The 22,235-nt window shown below is 36.8% G+C and overlaps 1 protein-coding gene across 5 annotated transcripts in view; it reads right to left on the bottom strand.

The window, feature by feature from the left end:
* Nucleotides 1-22,235, bottom strand: part of UVRAG (UV radiation resistance associated) — a 296,175-nt gene that overhangs the window by 246,589 nt on the left and 27,351 nt on the right. For 4 of the 5 annotated variants that reach the window (XM_053203714.1, XM_027039850.2, XM_053203713.1 and 1 more), the window contains exons 2-3: nt 18,478-18,595; nt 11,700-11,734 (exon numbers count right to left, since the gene is read on the bottom strand). In XM_053203714.1, coding sequence (XP_053059689.1) covers nt 11,700-11,734; nt 18,478-18,595 — 153 coding nt within the window. Of the gene's footprint in view, nt 1-11,699; nt 11,735-15,425; nt 15,539-18,477; nt 18,596-22,235 lie in introns of those variants that run through there. The other variant, XM_027039851.2, reaches the window with a different exon arrangement.

The raw sequence follows: 22,235 nt of genomic DNA, 5'->3' as shown, positions 1-22,235 counted from the left end.
TCAGTTTTATATTGAATCATTAAAAAAAAAAAAAAACAACTAAATTCCCACCCATCCACAAATTTTAGCCTACGATCAACAGAATTCCATTCTTGTATGACCCCCAGGATCTACCTGACTGTAACTGTTTCAGCAGCCCTGCTAAATAAGGGTAGAGCACAATCTGACCAGTCAGTAAGCTTCGCAGACACCAAAGCGATCACTAGAAATGTGGATGGAACCGCGGCAATCAACCAAACAGAACCACTGGCTTATGAAGTCATTTAACTTCAGCCTTTGGTCTGTCAAACAGAGCTGAGGGGCAGGGCAGTATGGCAGAGAGGCAAGTGCTGAAGTTAAGCTATACTGCTAACCCACATAATCCCCTCTGTATCTTACAATACTCACTTATAAAAACCAGAACAACCATCACCTTACAGAGTTATAAAGCTTAAACAGAATAATCATAATTATAGTAATAGCTGCCATTTTAACATTTTATTAGTGACAGGTACTATATAAAGTCAGATAACATGAAAAGGACACAGAAGAAAGCCTATCCTAGCATTAGACAGAAGTACTAATCTGTTTAATAAAACAGCCCTGTTCATATCAATAAGCCCACCTGTAGTAAATAAGACAACCGGTTAACCCCATTAGTTAAAAAGATAAAATATCATATTTCATCAAGTCTGAGATACCACCAATGATAAGAAGTATCATTATTTTATGTGCCATTAAAAAAAAAAGCAGCAATGATTTTAAGATGCATCTAGATTTTAAAGGTATTAAACTGTGAAAAAATGTGCACCTGAGAATCAATGAAACACAATAAATAGCTAAGTGCCTTATCCAAGGTCTCGTAGTAAAAATAGCACCAGAATTTGAACCTAGGTTTCTAAAATTCCTCTCATGTTCTTTTTTGTGTGTCTGGTTCTTGGTTTTTTTTTTCACCCCACCAAATTACAGAAGACAATTTAGAACAAAAGGGACCTTAAGAGATTGTCAACAATTTCCTTATTTTGGATCCCACAGCCAGAAGCAGAAAGAGGAAGGGAGAACTCTGCCCTCGACCCGTGCCCTATTCTCTGGCCAAAAGGAACTGGGGTCCCTTCACAGGGCTCAAACTTGCTCTTACTGTTCTATCACCTCATGTACACCTGAGCAGGGCTGAGACACAAATAAGTAGTTAAACATGACAGCAAAAACTAAAATATTACCACAAGAACGAATGATTCATTACAGATATGCTATACTTAATCTTCACAAAACTCAGAGTCCTCTGAGTTGACAGCATTATCCCAATTTTTCAAAGGAGATACTATACTATATACTATTGTATATATACTATAAACCATTAAGTGATTTGCATAAGGTCACACATTTGGTTATAACTGGAGCAGGAAGTCAAAATCTATGTATCTGCCTTTAAACACATGATAACAATTAAAGACAAAAAGAAAACAAACAAGAAGGACAACATCAACTAACTTTTGTATAGGACGTAGGCCATGCTGCTAGGGATCATTTAGCATAAAGCATTTGGGCCTCAGTCCTAGGCAGCCCCTGAAGGAGACTCTAGTATAAGATGGGATGTTCCTCATGATAACCTTGAGTCAACGAGAAAAAGGTAAATAAAAAAGGTAAATGTTCCCTAAATAAGAAAGGGGAAGGTGGGGGGGGGGAGGGGGAAATGTGATGTAAATATGAAAAATTCAAATGATAACATTTCACCTAACTGGAATTCAACAGACCACCAACTCCACTATCCTTGAATAGTCAAAAACAGGAAGTATGAAAAAAGAGCTACTTAAACTACCAACTTAGATTGCATATATCCTATAAAATAAATAAATAATAAATAAATAAAAATGTCAAGTCCATGCATAGAATTTGTTTATTCCTAATTGGCATTAATTGGCATATTTTTCCAGAATATGCACTTTATTAAAACATGTATATCTAAATGGTCAACAAAAGCATAGAACTGGAAAAGGTAATCAATTAGAACAGTATATGAGGAAATATAAATTAAAAACACAACGCAATACCACCATCCAGCCAGAATAGCTAAAATTTAAAAGACAGATAATACCAAGTTTGAGCAAGGATGCAGAGCAGCTAAAAACCTCACACTGCTAACAGGGCTGCAACCAGTATAAACATTTTGAAAAACTATTTGGCAATACCCATGAAAGCTGAAAATAACGATGACCCTCGCACTTGATTCCACTCTTAATTAAGTATGTATCTAAGGAAAATGAAATGCATACACATGTTCACCAAAGAACATGTCATTAGATTTAATGAACTACTACATGCAACAATATGGATGAATCTCACATATATAATGATGCTTATACATGATAGATATATATCTAGATAGATAGATAGATAGATAGATAGATAGATAGATAGATAGATGAAGTTCAAAAACAAGCCAAACTAATCAATGGTGCTAGAAGTCAGGACAGTGGTTCTCCTTGGGAGGAGGTAGTGACTAGAAGGAGAACATGAGGAGCGCTGATAATGTTCTATATTTCTTGATCTGGTTACAATGATCTGTTCTCTTTGAAAAATCATCAAGATATTATTTGTGTCCTTTACTGCAGTGTGCTAGATCTCAATAAAAAGTAATGAAATTAATATTCCTTAAAGACCCAATAGCAGAAAAAATACAGCATCTTAAGAGGAGGAGGTTGCTGGGGGCATCTGGGTGGCTCAGTCGGTTAAGCGTCCAACTTCCACTCAGGTCATGATCTTGCCATTCAGAGTTCAAGCCCCGCATTGGGCTCTGTGCTGGCAGCTCGGAGCCTGGAGCTGCTTCAGATTCTGTGTCTCCCTCTCTCTCTGCCTCTCTCTCTCAAAAATAAACATTTAAAAAAAATTTCTTAGAAAGGAAGAGGTTGCAGAGATAAAGCAAATAAAGGTACCTCTTCATGATATAATTTTAGGCCTTAAAGTCTAAAGAGCAGAAGTTGGAGAACCTTCCTGGCCTTCAAATTACACCACCTGAAAAGGCAGCTATTTCCTCTCCTATGTGTAAGATGACCTCTCATCTAAAGTACATGTACTCTAGAATATGACACAGTATAATTTCAAATTCTCACTCTCAGAATGACAAAGTACCAGAGAAAGTATGAAAGAACCACCTCTTTCCAAAGTGAAAACAACACTTGGTGAATATATCTGAATGGCTGTATTGCATGGGGGAGAGGGATGATTCTGGGGGCAGTTGTTGCATTAAACAACAATGAAGTTTGTAAATACTTCATTCTAAAATAAATTAGAGGGGCGCCTGGGTGGCTCAGTCAGTTAAGCATCCGACTCTTGATTTCAGCTTGGGTCATGGACTCGTGGTTCATGGGTTCGAGCCCCACATGGGGCTCTGCGATGACAGTGAGGAGCCTGCTTAGGATTCTGTCTTCCTCTCTCTCTGCCCCTCCCCTGCTCACTCTCTATCTCTCTCTCTCAAAATAAATAAATAAACATTAAAAAAATTTTTTTTAACATATTAGAAGCCTTTGAAGGTGAGGCTAGTGTTCTTACATTACATCATATGGGTAAACAGATGAGCTGGGTTTCCTTTCTAAGCCAACACAGCAGTAACCCAGCACAGCTATTGTCAGCCTTCTCATTATAATGACCTTCCTTTATACTTTCACAAAATAGCTGCCAGACAATGAGCGGTAACTCCTGAGTCTGTACATTCAGACACAGGCAGAAAAAAGCCTACCAGACATTCAAAGACTTTATTGCCCGTGCACTTTATTACTATAAAGACCCAGATGATTTTTATTTATGTTTAACCTACGCTGTCAGCCCATTTCTAGATGGAACAAATTATTCAAATACTAAGATCATCTAGGAACCTATACCGTATTCACTAAAAATACAGCGGCAAAATATCAGGATATTTATGGCTTTGAAAAGTTCCCTGCCTACTAAGTACCCACAAGACAATCCAAAATCATTATTTTACCAGGACAATTTCCCCAGAACACTGCTCAGTGACTGCTTATTTATTACAGAAACACACTTGTACAAAAATTTCAAAACATTCGCAAAATATCATTGTTCTTATCACTCAATAACAAATGTATCCTCATAAGAAACAATTTAAGGGGTGCCTGGGTGGCTCAGTCGGTTAAGCATCTGACCCTTGATTCCAGCTCAGGTCATGATCTCATGGCTTGTGGGTTCGAGCCCTGCATTGGGCTCTGAGCTTAGAGCTCAGAGCCTGGAACCTGCTTCGATTCTCTGTCTCCCTCTGCCTCTCTGCCTCTTCCCCACTCGTGCTCTGTCTCTCAAGTCTCTCTCTGTCTCTCAAAAATAAATGTCAAAAAAAATTAAAAAGAAACACAACTTAAATCATTAAATTTCTCAAAAAATACACGGTAACTCTTGGGAACTGCATGCTGATTTTGTAAGTAGTAGTTCTTTCTCAGCCCATTCAGCTCTCTTTCCCTCTAATTCACCTCTACTCCCCCGTCACATCTCAACTTAGGACTTCCTTTCTGTCAGAAACCTTTCCTAGCCATCCTCTCTTAACTGAGATAAATAATACTCTTCCATGTTTTCAAAAAATCCTGTTGTTCCCTGGTACTATGATTGCATGTGTCAATTATCCTAGTCTCCCTCCAGCTCATGTAGTTGACCAGACAGAAGTTAGAAACCCCTGTAGATGATGCAGTTTAATACTGGATAACATAATTTGGCATAAATCAAGAGGATCCAGCTCTCTTCTCACGTGCACGTACCCACAGAGATGAAGTGTTAATTCATCTGGTCACAATTCAACTGAAACATAAACTTGGTTTGACAATCGCTCAGTAAGTCATAAAAAATATTTATACTGTGAAGTCAGTTTTTTCCCCAAAGATTTGAAACAGCTCAGGCAGTCAACATTCCAACCAAAGTTTATGGTTCTGATAATTATGTCACATGCTTTCCCTAAAAATATAGGCTCTAGAACTTTGTTTATTCAATTGTAAGGCCTATCACTGACCTCCACTAGACCTCTAGCGAATATTTAATCAGTAGAAGGAAGGAAGCTGAAGGAAATGTGATGTAAAGGGAGGCAGCACAATGCTGTAAAAGAATGGGGCCCTCTGGTTTTACCAGTCACTACCAGCCTAGGAGCCTAGAGCAAGTTCCTCAGCCTGCCTGAACCTCAGTTTCCCTAACTACCAAAGCAGCACGTATCTTACCTTGTAGCACTGCTATCAGGGTAAGAAAAAATGTACATCACGCATCCAACACGCTACTTGAATCACAGGTAGGTACTTAATAACTGATGCCTCTTATTTATTAAAGAAACACACAGATACAGGGAAATTTCAACCCACATGTAAACTAGCACCACTCTTACTCCTACCATGAAACTCTTAATTTTGTGATCAAAGTTTAAAAACTCCCTTTTTGCAAAAGTATCTAATGATCAACTTTGTAACTGTTAAAGATAGGTGCACGTGGGTTCATTATACAACTCATCTGCACTTTTGTAAACATATAAAATCAATGTTAGAGAATCTGGGTACCTCCATTCTTGTTGCTTCAATCATTTTAGTTACTAATTAACCAATGACCCTTCAATCTAGCCTTCTCCTAAACCAAAAAAAAAAAAAAAAAAAAAAAAAATCCAAGAGTTAACAAATGGTTTGGAGGGTGTGACATGCTAGCTGAACTAGAGACCTTTAAAGTTAAAGCACACACTGACGACTAACTGTTCTACACTAAATGTATCTGAGAACAAACCATGACTCTTGACTTGTAACTTGGAGACACATCTCTACCATCTAGCCTGTCAAAGGTGGATTATTCATTACTCAATGCGATAGACATTTGTTGGACTTCTCTGGATGAAGCACTATGCTAGGGACAACAGAAAATAGATAAATGAAATAGTTGAGTGTCTTTGCCTACCAAATACTCCTAGTTTTGTGTGACGTGTAACTGCACCCTTGCCCAAATCTCTCTCCTGCTAACCAGACCTTAACCATCATCTCCTATCTCTCCAGGTCATTTCCTCTGTGGCCCTGATCCTCTGTTCCTTTGCCCCTGTTGTCATACTTGCTGAGCAAGACTTCAAACCACCCCTGCTCATCCCACCCCACATAGCCATACTAGCTTCTTAGCCAGTTCTTGAAAACCTCAGGTACACTCCTGCTTTTGTACCTTCCTGTTTCCTGGCCTGCAACAGTCCTTCCCCATATAGGTACATAGCCTGTTCCCTCACTTCTTTCAATTATCTGTTCAAATGATTTCATCTATGTGACTACCAGAGAAAAACAGCAACCCAGACTGCCAGATACTCTCGGATTCTGCTTTATTTTACTCCATTATCTTTATTACCATCTAACATAGTCCAATTTATCATCAATTCTTTATTTTTGAAGCAGAGAGAGAGATTGAGAGAGCGGGGAAGGGGCAGAGAAAGAAGGAGAGAGAGAATTTTAAGCAGGCTCCATGCCCAGCGTGGAGCCTGACACAGGGCTCAATCTCACTAACCAAGAGATCATGACCTGAGTCAAAGTCAAGAGTCAAATGCTTAAACCAGTGAGCCACCCAGGCACCCCCAATTTATGATCAATTCTAACATGCACTCGCCTTCGCTTTGTAAGATGAACTTTAATTTTAGAAATGTTAAGATCGATAAGGTTCTATAACTTTTGACCACCAGGTGGCAGTCATCAAGAGTCACTGTCTCTACAAGCACAACCTCAAAAATAGTTGTTGTTAATATCAGCTCTTTTAAGTTAGGCACACTGTTAGCACTACCCATGCTGAGTTTGACTGGCATTTAAAATCTCTCTCCTGGTGTAAACTGAAACAAACAAAAAACCCTGTACATAATATCTATCAAAATTTTAAATTCAAAAGATTGAAAGAGCAAGTGATTGCAACAATGTGCAATAACCCAGAACTCTCATAGACTGTTGGCCAGACTGCAAATGAAACAATAATCTGGGAAAGCTGTCTGGCATTATATACTCAAGGGGGTCACATGCATACTCCCTGCAGGCCCACTCCCAGATATGTATCTCAACAGAAACGTCCACACATGTTCAACCAACAGATACACAGGAGAATATTCACACCAGCACTATTCATATTAGCTCAAAACTAGAAACTAACCAAATGCTTATCAACAGAAAAATGGATAAATTCTGGTACATTCACACAATGCAATATTATAAACAAACTACAAATATACCTACAATATGAATGACTTACAATATACAGTTGAGACTCTTATAAAGTGGAAGTCAGACACAAAAGAGTGCATACTGTATGATTTCATTTCTATAATGCTTAAAAAGTAGGTAAAATTAATTTATGATGTTAAGTCAGGACAGCAGCAGTAACTGAAGAAGGCATGAGAGGGCTTCTGGGGCACTAAAAATATCCTATTTCTTGACCTGCGTGCTGGTTACATGAATTTCAGAAAATTCATCCAGTTGTATACTTAAGATATGTAAACTCTTCTTTATGTATGTTAAGTTTCAATAAAAAGTATTGTTTTTATGTAGACAAGAAGGCATAGACACAGAGCAACAAATCATGAATTTGGTATTAGAGAAGCAAGTATTTGTCGATGAAGAAAAAACCCTCATCCATCCTTTTCTATAAGATGTCATGAAATTCCCACAGATTAAGGAAGCATATTTATATTTTATTACCGAGATACCTACAAAAGATTCCATCACAGGTCAAACAGTACACCTAAAGGAAGGAAAGACTGCTAAATAAATACCTTGGAAAGGTAAAAGAAATTTCAAAGTAACAAGAAGCTAGGAAGAGTGAACCAAAACTCATCCAGGACTATTACAAAAGCCCTGTGTTTCAGTTTAATTAGAAGTGCTTATTTTTCTTGGTGAACATGAAAAAATGGTAAATCTTACAACTAACAACTTGGATTAGGCTATTTTCTCTTTTCTTACTTGTTTGCCAAATACAAACTAAACACAATACAATGACTACAGAGGCTATAAAAATGTCCCTGCCTTTATAAGGTTTATCATATATATTAAAGAAGCTAAAACAACCATATGAACAGCTCTTACAGCTTTAGAATGATACTGGGGGGGGGGGGGCACCTGAGTGGTTCAGTCAGTTAAGCATCCAACTTCCGCTCAGGTCATGATCTCACGGTTCATGAGTTTGAGCCCTGCCTTGGGCTCCGTGCTGACAGCTCAGAGCCTGGAGCCTGCTTTGGATTCTGTGTTTCCCTCTCTCTCTGCCCCTACCCTGCCCGTGCTCGCTCGCTCACTCTCTCTTTCTTTCAAAAATAAATAAACATTAAAAAAAAGGTTTTTTTAAGAATGGTACTAGTAGAAGTATAAAGTTTTGTTTTCTCAGAGCACACAAAAAGGGAAATCTCTTCCTGCTAATGTTACAAATTATAAGAAAGCTTTTCAAAGCATCCAGACTGTGCTGTCCAATACACTATCCATTGGCCACTTGTGGCTATTTAAATTAAAATTAAATAAAATTTAAAATTTAGTTCCCCAGTATTACTTAACCGCATTTCAAGTGCTCAGCAGCCACATGTGGCCAGTGACACATGTACTGGGCAGTGCACAGAACACTGTATTCCAGAGTCAGAAAGATGCACAGAAAAATGGATAAATTCTGGACAGCTTAATCTAATATTTGGGCAAAAATACTTTTCAACCCTGTAGCCATTTTTCCATATTTCCTTTGACATCACAATGGCAAAACCGGCCACTCTGGTCTGGGGACCAAACTAAAACTATAAACCTAGGGAAAAGAGCTGAAGCCTTAAAGTTACAGGAGTAAAAACGAATATTCACAAGCTCACCAGAATTCAACTTAGTTCACCAGAGTGAAAATTTACCCAAAGCTTCAGCTAGAAATAAATGAAGCATTACCTTGCCTAATCTTTAATAGCTAATTGAAGACTGGGGGTGCAGGATATAACTTCGAAGTCAGTCAATAAACGTACTACTAGAGGAGTCTATTCATTAAGAAACATTTGCTGAGCACCTTCTATGTGCCACACATAACCGGTAACCAGGAGGAATAAGAGCATTAAGTCACTAACTCTATTCAGCAAATATTACAGTAGCTTAAGAATCACAAACTCCTGGGGCCCCTGGGTGGTTCAGCTGGTTAAGTGTCTGACTTCGGCTCAGGTCATGATCTCGCAGTTCATGAGTTCAAGCCCCGCATCAGGCTCTGTGCTTACAGCTCAGAGCCTGGAGCCTGCTTTGGATTCTGTGTCTCCCTCTCTCTCTCTACCCTGCCCCCGCTCACACTCTGTCTCTGTCTTTCAAAAAACAAGTAAAATGTTAAAAAAAATTTTTTTTAAATCACAAACTCCTACACAGGGAAAAAAACAACAAATTCTGCTTATCTGTGGTTCTTCAGAAACGCAAGGAGAGAAGTGACAATGTGCCATTTCCAGCATATTCTCTGAGAGTTGTTGATTCCTATAGTACCCAATGCCCATTAATCTGAACTAGTCACAATGATTTAGCAAAAAGCAAAGAAGGAAGAGTCCTTTCCAAAAAAAAAAGAAATGAATTGCAGTTTATCAAACCTATATTAAGCTATTAAAGAAAGAACCACCCTTGCCAGAAATACCATAATCTCAAAGCATATCCTTAAAAGGAAACATCAACAAATCAACATTTATCAAACGACTCCCAAGAAGTACACTGGGAGCTAGAGGGACATAAAGATAGTCAAGCAGTCTCCACCTCCCAAAGCTTTCATCTTCTTTGGGAGATGAAACGTTCATGAACAATTACAATGTAAGCAAATGCTGTAAGTGCTATACCCATGAAACAACTGCAGTACAAACTGTAAGTTGAAAGGACTTTGGAAGTCTTTTGTCCAAACCTCTCCCTTGTCTGAAATCCATTCTACAATATTTTTATAAAACATGTATTCAATCTAAGTACACCAGGGATGAAGATATCACAGCCTCACAGGCAATTCAGAAGCAATGGAAGCTAGGAGCCAAAAAGAGGTGAAGAGTTTACATTCAAAGAGATGATGTTTAGAAATAAGAACTTGAAAGTCAAATGACAGCAAGTAAATACAAAACCAATTATGAAGAACAATACACTAAAGGAGCACTATTAGCACAGGGTCCATTATGACACAAATCCAGAGAAAAAGCAATGGGACATTGTAAAATCATTCCCAACAAGAGTTTTGATTATCAAAGGGGGTGGGGGTAGAATAAATCAAGGTGAAATTCTATTCTATCTGCCCCTTAAACCACCCACTCTTCCCTAGCTCTCCCTGCTCTGTAGGACACTTTTATTTTCACCTGAGCCAAGAGAGGAAGAGAAACTGGTATTGACTCATTAGCTACAATACGTCAGGCATGAATTCATATGTCATTGAATATATGTAGAATAAGAGCGATACTGGGGATTTGGAGCTCCTCTGAGGTGGGCTCAAGGAAACTGACCTAGAAGCCAAATTTATTATTCTATTTTAGAAACATTTAGAAGGCAGCTTAACAAAGAGGAAAGAGTAGCAGAGACCTAAAGACAGAGGTCTGTACTTGGGATCTGGTCCTGCATGTGACTGCAAAACTTGTTGGGCCTCTCCGGATGTCATTTTCTTCAGACCTACCCCATCCACCTTACAGAATGTTCTAAGAACCAAAATGGAATACATACGTAAAAGGATTCTGTAAACACAACACATCATTGATATCTATTTATTCATCTAACAAGTATTTGCTGAACATCTATAATATTCTAGACTCTGGGCAAGGTCCTTGCTCTCATGGTTGTGTTCTCTAGTAGGTGGGAGATAGATAACCAACACAAACAAATGAGTCAATAAGAATTTCCAAGAGTGATAAATGCTCTCCAAGAGTGATAAATGCTCTAAAGAAAATAAAACAGGTGATGTAAAAAGAGTGACTAGGAGAAAGGGAACCACTTTCAATGGAATAGTCATAGAAAGCCTAGCCAAAGTTCTATCACTGAGACCTCAAAGACTTCTTCAGCGAAATAAAGAGCTGGGGACATAAGAAATAAGACAAGCTTAGCATGTATGAAGCACTGAACAAATGAGGTATGTCTGCAACACAGTAGGTAAGGAAAAGTATTAAGAGATAAGGAGGGAAAAGTGAACACGGGCCAAATCCGGTATGGTCTTGGACCATTAAAAGGATATGATAATTACCATAAAGCTCTTTTTTTTATCAACATGGTCCAATAAACCGAGCCATTCATACAAATATCTCAAGTATACATTATCAAAAGTAGGACGCTTCCAACTTTCTAACTTAGCAATGACATCACTAAAAAACAAGTGGAAGGATCTATACAACGGCCCTAACATTAAATTTGTAAGAACTATATCTAAACAAAGACATCATTTATTATGTTTGGTTAACACAAATAGTCAAAAAAAAAAAAAAAAAACCCTCTATAGTAAATAGAACTGACAGAATTATAGAATTTGAGTTAAAAAAAAAATTTGAAGTTTTAACAGAGAAAATATCAGTTCCTTCAGCAAACATTTATCAAGCACCTACTATGTGCCAGGCATTTTCTAAGCACAAAAGATACAGCAAAATAAATCAATGAAAATTTAAGCAATAAGTAAGCGAAGATTTAACTGTAGAAGTATCATAATACCAGAACTGAATTTGAACTTCTGCCTCAGCATTTTCTGAAACAGGAGTTGTAGGCTTAGTCAGTGTACCTGTCAGGAATCAAACTTACCAAGGAATTCTTAATCACTTCACTTCTATAAAATTCTGGAAAAGAAGGAAAAAAAACAATAAGTGATATGAAAGAAAATAAGCTCATTAACTCTTAATCCTGCAAATTTTTAACATTTGTTCCAGTAAAACATTTATAATATTTTCAAGGGATCTAATTTCCCTATATTTTCTACAAAAATTATTTTTCTGCAAAAAAATAAATAAACATAAATTAAAAGATTTTAAAGGAAAAAACATTAATAAAGAAAAATCAAAGCTTGTTAAGATTTAATTTAGTAAATTTTACCCCAGATACAAATTTGAGCCCTTAGAAGTTTAGACTTTCTTCTCTCCTACCTTATGGCCACTCTGCAAAAACTGATTCCATCTGCTCTGTTTTTCTCAAACATCTCTAATATGATCATCCATCATAGTACTGTGGAACGGACAATGATCTAGCAACCAGGTAACCTAAGTTCTACTTCTACCTGTCATTAACATTCTGTCTTTTTAATCTCCTTGGGCCCATTTCTCATTAGACAACTTAGAGAATTAGACTAATAAGCAAAGGTCCTCTTGCAAGCTTTGAAATTTCATGATTCTACAAACCTTCATGCGTATTGTACATGTTAACAAAACCTGAAGGCACAATCAAGAGAGAAATGTCTCAGATATTCACACAAACATCGCCTCTTCTGACCCTGCTGAAGTCACCATTGTGATGCTCTGTCTCTCAAGAGCTTACAAGGACCCTGGTATCCTTGTGTTGCTATAAGAGAAATTTCCCAGGTGTGATGCACATACCACTGGTACTTGAGATGATTTTAGGTGATACACGGACACACTTACTTTTTTCTTACGTATTTGAATTTATGTTTCATATATTCATCAACCCCCAATTGTAAGCTCTGAAAGGACAGGAGCAATTGTTTTGTACAACTGCTGTCTCCTCAGCACGTAAAACCATTCCTGGCACAGAGCAGACACTCAATAAATATTTCGTAATTAAATGAACAATTTTACTTAGACATAAGTTTAAAAATAAGGAACTTAAACATATAAAGTATGCAACATTATAGATGAAACTCAAATATAGTGAAACATGCCAAAGAAGTCCATGACTGAAGCTTAGGACTAGTCAGGCAATAAATGAATAGCAGGCCTATGCACACATAAAACTCCAATGGGTAAAGCACTTCTTGATATACTACTTACATTACTGTAGGTTTGTCTTTCTTAAAAAAAAATTAAAAAGATAAGGATGATTATTTTATTCCGTGGAGAGATAGTCACAATGTATTAAGTAGGGGGAAAAGTTCCAAAATAAAGTTTACAACAGGATCCAAATTTTTATAATTATGTTAATAATGTTTATCCTAGGTGATAGAATTAGGCTGCTAACTTTTTCTACTTGGCAGTTTCTATTTTTCTATTTTGAACAATTATTTAAAATAAGAAAAGGAATAATTCTGGGGTGCCTGGCTGCTCAGTCAGTCAAGCATCTGACTTTGGCTCAGGTCATGATCTCGCGGTTCATGAGTTCAAGCCCCATGTCGGGCTCTATGCTGACAGCTCAAAGCCGGGAACCTGCTTCGGATTCTGTGTTTCCCTCCTTTCTCTGTCCCTCCCCTGCTCGCTCTCTCTCTCTCTCTCTCTCTCAAAAATAAATGCACATTTAAAGAAAAAAAAGAAAAGGGATAATTCTAATTGTTTTTAAAAGGACTCCTCTACTGATGAACATTCAGGTTACTGGTAATTTTTAGATATTTCAAGTAAGTTATAAATAAACAATCATTTAGAGATATATATTCTAGACCCTTGAATCTATAAGATAAACATTTAGAAGTAAAATGCAAGATTAAAGGAAAAATAGTTTGTGTTTAATAGATATTACCATGTTGTTCTCTAAAAGTACTGTACCAATTTACAATCTTACTTGTGAAAACCCCAACATTAGACAACCCTAAGTATCATTCTTTTCATTTTTCCCATATGATAATCAATTACTCCAACCATAAATTAACTATAAAAGTTTATGTGTGTAGGTGTGTGTGTGGGTGTGGCTGTATTCTACTTTATCCGTAGCATGTTTATTTTTAGGGGGGAAAACTAAAAGGGCTTAAAAAATGTTTTTTTATTACAAAGTACTTTCATGTTATAATTTATTTTTGTATTGTTTGAATTTATTGCAAGCATGTACTACTTTAAAATCAATGGGAAAAAAAGATATTCCTCTTTTCTTTAGAGAGAATTCCTCAATTTAATCTGCAAAGTGTCTAAATTAAACAGTTCCCAAAATATATATCTTTACCTCTAAGAGGAGTATCACTATTTCTTCCAAAACTTTGCTGACGAAATATATGTATAAAAGAAACTAAACAATAGGCTTTCTCCATTAGACCTTCAAAACAGGCTTGCTAATTTAAATGGAGAGAGGTCAACAAAAAAGCCACACACAAAATCATGGAGTACAGGGCAATGTCTAACATGGGCCTACACTGTTCACCATTCTGTTACACCTAAAATAGTTTCAATAAAATTAGCAGCATGATGCAAAACAAAATAGTGAATGGAGGAGAATACAGAGCCAAAACATAGTTCCAATCCCCAATCTACCTATCAGCTTTATCCTGGACAAGTCAATTAACCTTTTGGGCCACATGGTTCCTTCACCTTTCAAAGGACAATGACACATGGAAGATAACAAGATTACTGTGAGGCTCAAATGAAATAGCGAATCAAAAACACTTTATAAACTATACTTTTTATTAACACAGTTCTATTAATTTTTATTAACTCAATTTAAGCAAAACTATTCGATAAGTAAATTTTCAAGTCATCCAAGACCTATTTCTACATGAAAGGGATGATTAGATACAAATGCTTCTCTATCCATGCTAAGTAAGACCTAAAAAAAACCAAAACAAAAACAAAAACAAAGCAATTAGAGAATGTAGAGCATGGTTTCAATGGCATGTTTTGGCTGTTATGCAGCATTCCATTCATTCAACAAATGCTTTTTTTAGTACCTCAACCTCACTCATAAAGGAGGAATACAAACTTAAAGGTTACTATAAAATTATTTTTCACCTATCAGATCGGCAGAAATTCAAAAGTTTGATTGCACAGTCTATTGGTGAGCCTGTAAGGGAAAAGCCACTCATACATACCAAGTGGGAATGTAAACAAAGACAGTTTTGCAATATCTACCAAAACTATAAGTACGCATTCTTTGTACTTCCACTTCTTGGAAATTTACCCCATAGCTAAACTAGCACTCATACAAAATAACGTACTTATGAAGTTAGTCAAAGCAGTACTGTGCATATGACAAGAACCACCTAAATGCCCACCAACAGAGGCCAGTTAAATAAATTCTGGTACATCTATTCAATGCAAAAATATTCAGAAAAAAAAATTACGGAAGCTCTCTGTGAACCAATATGGAAAAACGTCTAAGGCATTTTAGGTGAAAAATGGAAAGCACAGAAATATATGTAGTTTTGTACTATTTTTAGTTGTATTTGCATAAAGAATCTCAGAAAAGAGAAACAAGAAATGTAGAACAGTAGTTTTTAGGCTGGGGTAAAAAACTAGGGAATGGGACAGGTGAAAGAAAGAGTTTAAGCCTTTATATATATTTTGAACCATGACTGCATTAGCTATTCAAACAATTAAATGAAAAAAATATACGAGGGTTTACTATGTGCCAAGCATTATTCCAAGTGCAGTGAACAAAACTAACCTAAAATCTTCTGGATTATATAGAGTTAATCTTCTGATGTATTCAAAATAGCTGGCTGGCATTCCAGGAGAGGACAGGCACTCAGCATTTTGTGGGTGAAAAAAGAACTATGTCTAAAGAACAAAATTGATTTTATAAAAATTCCAAGTTTAAGAGGGAATCACAATTAGAACGTAGCTCTTCATCCATTAACACAAGGCTTTGCTCTTTGGGGATGTGACGATTTGAACTACCTAAAAAGTAGGCAATCTCCCAAGAGCACTAAAAGATGTCAAAAGTCAAAAAATCTCACACATAACTTCTTAGGATCTGCTGTGAATTCAGCCAACATAAAAGAATAACTTAGAAATCAGTATTTCAAATATTCTCCCCCGTAAAAAAAAAAAACCTTTCTTTTAAAACTAAGAAATGATGCCACTAAACAGGTGGTACGAGTGGTTTTGTGAGAAGAACCAAGTGGCCCCCTATCGTGGCATCCTACACCGAGGGCCACATAATGATCAGGAAATGAATATCTGGGCTTCTCATCAGAGGTCCAATAAGGTAAGGTGGATTAACTAGGCTTCCTAAGGAAAGAGCTTCCCAGTTCCTCCTATGGTAGTTAAAAGTTATAAAGTCCGACTTGTGTGCCCAAAAGAGGACCATAGACAGACTTCATTCAACCATGACATTTTGGAGTAGGCATTAACTCTCAGAATTATCAGTTCACTTATTTTAGGGATAAATTAAGCAAAGTCACAAGAGGAACTAAATGTCCTAGCTAAGGGACTTGCCAATTAGTGACAGACTCCACCACTAACAGAGACTTCCCTGTGGTCTATACCAGCTATTCCCTAACTATGAGAATGAGCATTTCATTGAGGGAACTTTTAACTTCTAAACTCAAGATGTAATCTGAGCTAGAAGGAAAAAAAAAAGTCATTTTGTTTCCATGGCATCTCTTAGACAACTTTTTTGCAAGATGGTCATCAACCAGACCCATGACTACTCTCTTCTTAGAAACTACTACAATTGTTAAAAAGAAAAGAGGGGGGGGGGGGGGGGCGGGGTGCCTGGGTGGCTCAGTCGGTTAAGCATCCAACTTCGGCTCAGGTCATGATCTCACAGTTTGTGGGTTCGAGCCCCGCATCGGGCTCTGTGCTGTCAGCTCAGAGCCTGGAGCCTGCTTCGGATTCTGTGTCTCTCCATCTCTCGGCCCCTCCCCTGCTCATGTTCTGTGTCTCTCTGTCTCTCAATAATAAACAAACGTTTAAAAAAAAAAAAAAAAACTACTACAATTGTTAACATTACAAATCACCAAATACCTAAAATGTGCTAAGTACTATGTGAATTACTATTATCAAAGAGAACACTGGACCAAGAACATATAAATTTTATGAAGATAATCAAGGACTAATTATAAAGAAACATATCAAAAATTTTAAACGCTCTGGCATTGTCATATATGGCTAATGATAATAGGTCTGAAAAAATGCTTATACCCCTGGGACAAATAATAACCAAACTGTTCCCTTTTCCTTCTGGACACATAGGAAGACAACATATCCCAGTCCTTTCTTCATCTAAAAAGGACTACACTACTGATTTATGACCAATGGAATGTGATGGAATTTATGGGGGCCATTTCTGTTATAAAAATCTCCCTCAAATGATCCTCCTCTCTTGCCATGCCCCAAGTCATGTATTGATGATAGCAGCATTCCAAAACAGAAGAAGCCTGGATACCTGAGTCACCACTTAGAGGACAACTGCCAATACCCTGCCTGATAAAGAACACCTGCATTGGGCTTAGTGTAAGAAATGTATTATGTTATGCCACTGAGATTTGTGGTATTTGTTATTGTAGCTAGCATTAATCATTCAGATTAATATAACTGTTTTTTAGAAATGCAATATTTACAATGAAAAGTAAGAATGAAATAAAATTATATGACAATGGCAGAATTTAGAGTCTTTTTTCTCACCCTTAAAAATTATTTTAACGCTATTTGCGTTGTGCTACCCTATATAATTCCTGACTGAATCTCCTAATTAGCATATACTGGTATTGAAATTTAAAAAAAAACAAAAAAAGATGTTAAATGACTACTGTTTTAATAATGGTTTTTAAAAGTAATTAAAACCAAAAAGATAAGACATTGTTTGAATTTTTCATCTTTCTTTGCCAGAGGACAAAATTCAAATAAGCCTTTAGTACCTCTAATTAAAATAATGCCACTTTTTGTTAATATAAATAGACCTTCAATCACATCTTACCAAGTGTTATCACCTGATCTCAGTTGTTCCTCACAAATATCTGTCTTGCCAATTTCATAAGGCATCATCTCCACTTTACAAATGGGAAAAGTGCGGTTCAAAAAGACATGATCTTTGTCCAATGTCACACAGCTAGTAAATGGCTGAGCTAGACCTACTATGCATGTATTTGCAATCCTAATCCAATATTCCTGTCATACACCATGCTTGTTCTCTTCTACCATCCAACATAGGTCAATGGATTATATCCAAGTACCTTTCGTCCAATATGTATTCAAAAGGTGCTTGTGATTTTGAATCAAATATTTGGTCTACTCTCAGAATTGTCACTTATGGAGCAGTCCACAGTACAATAGGTACAAATGAATTCAAGGAAACCATGGCATTCTTCTAAAAATGACGCCATATATACACAAGGAATTACCGATATGAGAAGACATAAACTGGTCCTAATTTTACCAAAATATTTCAACAATTATATTTTAAAGAAAACAAAATTAGTACTGTATGCTGGACTCATATAGTATATTTTAATGATACCAACTAGAATAAAAACATTAATAGCTAACATGCCTAAATAAATGATAAATTTATCAATTTAAGAACTATCCAAAAGCCCTGTTTCTTTTATATATGATATATGTAACTACTGCTCATTAAATATTTTCAGACAGTATGACAATTTTGCTTCCCAATAAGCAATAACAGCAAAGCGAGGGCACTGTTACTCACTTGTATTACGAAAGAATAAAAATGAGATGTAACAATCTGTAGGCAAGTCCACAGATTCTCTTACCTTTGTATATCTTTTCAGTATTACACAAGTGAAGTGTGAAGTAGGTGTCAAGGAGCTGATGGCCATTTCTATTAACAATATTCCGGGCAGCAATGTTCCGAAGGTGTCTAAGACGCCGCTAAAAATTAACAACAAAAAAGAGGGACATGTTCAGCTTTTTCCTCATAAAACTTTCTGAAAGTTACAATCCAAAAATGAAATACAGTTAAGCTATCCCATTTATTTGTTAACCCAGCAACCTTAACCCAGTCTCTTATTTATGATTTAGTATCCACTCTGTCAAATAGGAATTATACCTGCCCCATCTCCTTTATGGGGTTGTTGTGAGCATGGAATGACAACAGATATAAAATATTTTCAAAAAGCATAAATGTTATATAAGTGCTATTTACCTGTAAAGAGCATTAGTATTTCCTGGAACATAAACCAAGTAGTAATTTGTTTTCTTCCCTTCGGAAGGATACCGGAGACATGCAAGTCCGTCTCATACCAACAGACAAGCAGTTTTTACATACATATACCCCAGCTGCTTGTTCAGTCTAGATGCCAGATCATCTGTACGACCAGGAAAAGATGCTTAGCCAAAACACAACTCACTGGTCACTCCAGCCAGCCAATAACCCAACTGTTGTGAGCTGAAATTAAATCCTCACCTGACCAACAGCCACCCAATCTCTTTCCTGATCAGGCCTCCTGCCCAACAACTTCTCCAACTAAGATGCACAAATCATTGGAGCCCCAAGTGTTGAAAAGGCAAATGCTCCATAAGCAACGGTAGAAATCAACAAAACTGGAAGTTAACAGACAGCCAAGTAATAGCATACCAAAAAGAGAAGATGTTGGCAATGCTCAAGTCTGTGCCCATCAGATTCATTCCCAAAGGCTAGTTCCCTCTGTCAGATAATTATTTTCAGACTTAAAAACAGAAATCAAGTGCTCAGTTTTGTTTTTTAACTTTTTTTTTTAACATTTATTTATTATTGAGAGACAGAGAGACACAGAGCATGAGCAAAGGAGGGGCAGAGAAAGGGGGAGACACAGAATCTGAAGCAGGCACCAGGCTCTGAGCTGTTAGCAGAGAGTCCGATGCGGGGCTCGAACTCACAAACCGTGAGATCATGACCTGAGCTGTCAGACACTTAACCGACTGAGCTACCCAGGCGCCCCAAGTGCTCAGTTTTAAAAAATGCTTACAGCTCTCCCTTCAGGCTGAAAGACAGCCCAATCTACTAAGGTAAGACCATCTTCAATTACATGTGCAGCCAGCCAGAAAAGTGCAGTTCTTTCTTTCCATGCACATACCAACCTAATCTTTTCTCCCAATCTAGCGATTAAGATTCTTTAATAGGGAAGGTTATTGTCTAATAAATTGGTTTAATCCTCTAAGTATGAAAAGCCCCAAATATATTTATGAAAAGTTCCTAGGGCTTACTCTAAAAGACTCATTTTTCTACAATCTGCCAATGGTTTCCATTTCATACCCTGGATTACAGCAACTATCTCCTCCTATATATTTTTTATTAGCCCTCTCACTCAAGATTTTAAATTAACAGGAACCACTAATTACCTATATACAATAACCACATCTATTTTGCTGTAAGACTGCGATCTTGATCTTCTGTTCGAAGACCTGAAAATATTACCCAAAGTCTCTAGAATGAAGTACAAACTTTCCATATTGCTTTCAAAGCCCTATACAATCTGACCTCTCCACATCCTATCCTTATTTTCGACTAGATCTTCCACATAGCCAACCCCTCAGTCACACATGAATGCTTAAGATCCCATGAAAAAGATAATGCACGTTCCTAGCTCCAGGCTTTTGTTAATTCTAGCCCCGTCGATCTAAAATCCATTTTCTTAAAGGAGATCCCATTTCTACTTCAAAGTTTAGGAGAAAAGATTCCTCCTTCCTGAGTCTCTAACTGAAATTAGTTGCTCCTTTATTTGAATAAATAAGAACTTTGCTTCTTCTCTCCTAGAGCACTTATATCATTCAATCTAGTCTTAAAAGTCATTGGTTAGTTATCTTCCCTATTAATCTAGGAGGAAAAGACTTGATGACAGAGACAATTACCATCACTACACTATCAGCACTTATTAAATGCTTACCATTTATGGTAATGCATGCATGTGCCATGCACTGTGCTAAACACTTCATACATATGATCTTATTTAACCCTCCTAACAACCCCATGAGGTTAGGTTTTACTCATTATTGTGATTCATCTCTTTATCCCAACATTCCTACAAAACCAAATATAAACAGTAAATAATAAATGAGCAGGATATCTCAAAAGAAGGAAGGAAAGAAGGCAGAGGAAAGCAAAGGGGTTATACCTATATACATAGGTATATACCATACACTATCTCCTATATGTGTGTGTGTGTGTATATATATATATATATATATATGTACATACGTGTATATATATATATATACACACACACGCACACACATACACACACACACACACATGTGTGTGTATGTATTTATAATTATAACTGATACAACTTGGTCTTTACACTCCCCTATTGCTATAGGGGACAGAGCAAGCAATGATCTATCCTTCAACTCAAGAGAATAATTTTATGACAAAATAATAATAACGGAACAGACTGCTTTACAAAGCAATGTGCAAGGCTTGGACAGAGACTGAATCTACAGTGGATACACAGATATTGGTGAAGAGATCTTTCCACTATCTAGGAAGTTGGCAAAACCAGCTTCAAGACACCTTCTGACTCCAAGCTCTAGATTCTAAAATCAGTAATGGAGTCTACAAACATTCACCCAAGGTATCAGTATTCTTTCCAAGCTTCCCTCCACTCACACAGATAAAACAGAACTGACTCCATCGCAGCATTTTATAAGAAGATTTACAACAACAACAACAAAAACTCTTCCACAAATTAACCAACTATAAAGCACTGACTTTGGGTTGTACAACTTTTTACCTTTTCCCTTATTTTATTTATTTCAAAAGCAGTAGGTAAGTATTCTTATTACACCATGATTAAACTACAAGATGCTCCCAGTAGCTAGGACAAAGGAAATTAACCATTTATGAGTAAAATATTGATGTCATCTTGGTGAAAAGGTAGCAAATGTACACATGAACCCTCTTATGCCCTTTGTCTTGGCTTCCTCTTTAATGACATTCATTCCAATTTTATCATCAAGCTGCTTATTATTCCCCTAATGTTAACATTAAGGGAAACTGAATGAAGGCAATTCTCTGTATTATTTTTGCAACTTTTCTATAAATTTAAAATTAGTCCAAAATAAAGTGGTTTTTTTTTAAGCTATTGCCTTTTTCAGAGTTAGGAGGTGGGTAAGTAGGACAAAAAGACCACCAGTAAGACAACATTCACAAGCACTATGTAAGTGGAGCTCTTCTCCATTCCCACCATTCACCTCCTCCCTTTAGTCCCCACCCCCCTTCTGTCTTCCTCTCCTCCCCCTAAGACTTCATGCAGTTTAAATGAAACACTGGAAGGTTAAGCCAGAAACTCATAAAAATGATTACCTATGGGGGTGAGAGCAAGCTGAAGGGAATACAGATAAAAGCAAGACTTCCCTGATACTTGTTTACATAGTTTTGACTTCTGTACCATATAAGTGTCTTACATACCATACTCAAGAAATAAATAAGGAAAAGTTTAAACCCAACTAAACTTAGTCCAAAGTGTAATAGCAATACCAAAAATTACCACAAGTTTTAGGATATATCATCTACCTTCACCCAAACTATTAC

Source organism: Acinonyx jubatus, chromosome D1, assembly GCF_027475565.1.
Source record: "Acinonyx jubatus isolate Ajub_Pintada_27869175 chromosome D1, VMU_Ajub_asm_v1.0, whole genome shotgun sequence".
NCBI lineage: Eukaryota > Metazoa > Chordata > Mammalia > Carnivora > Felidae > Acinonyx > Acinonyx jubatus.
The sequence above is the reverse complement of the archived record's forward strand: the minus strand, read 5'-3'. Positions and strand labels throughout refer to the sequence as shown.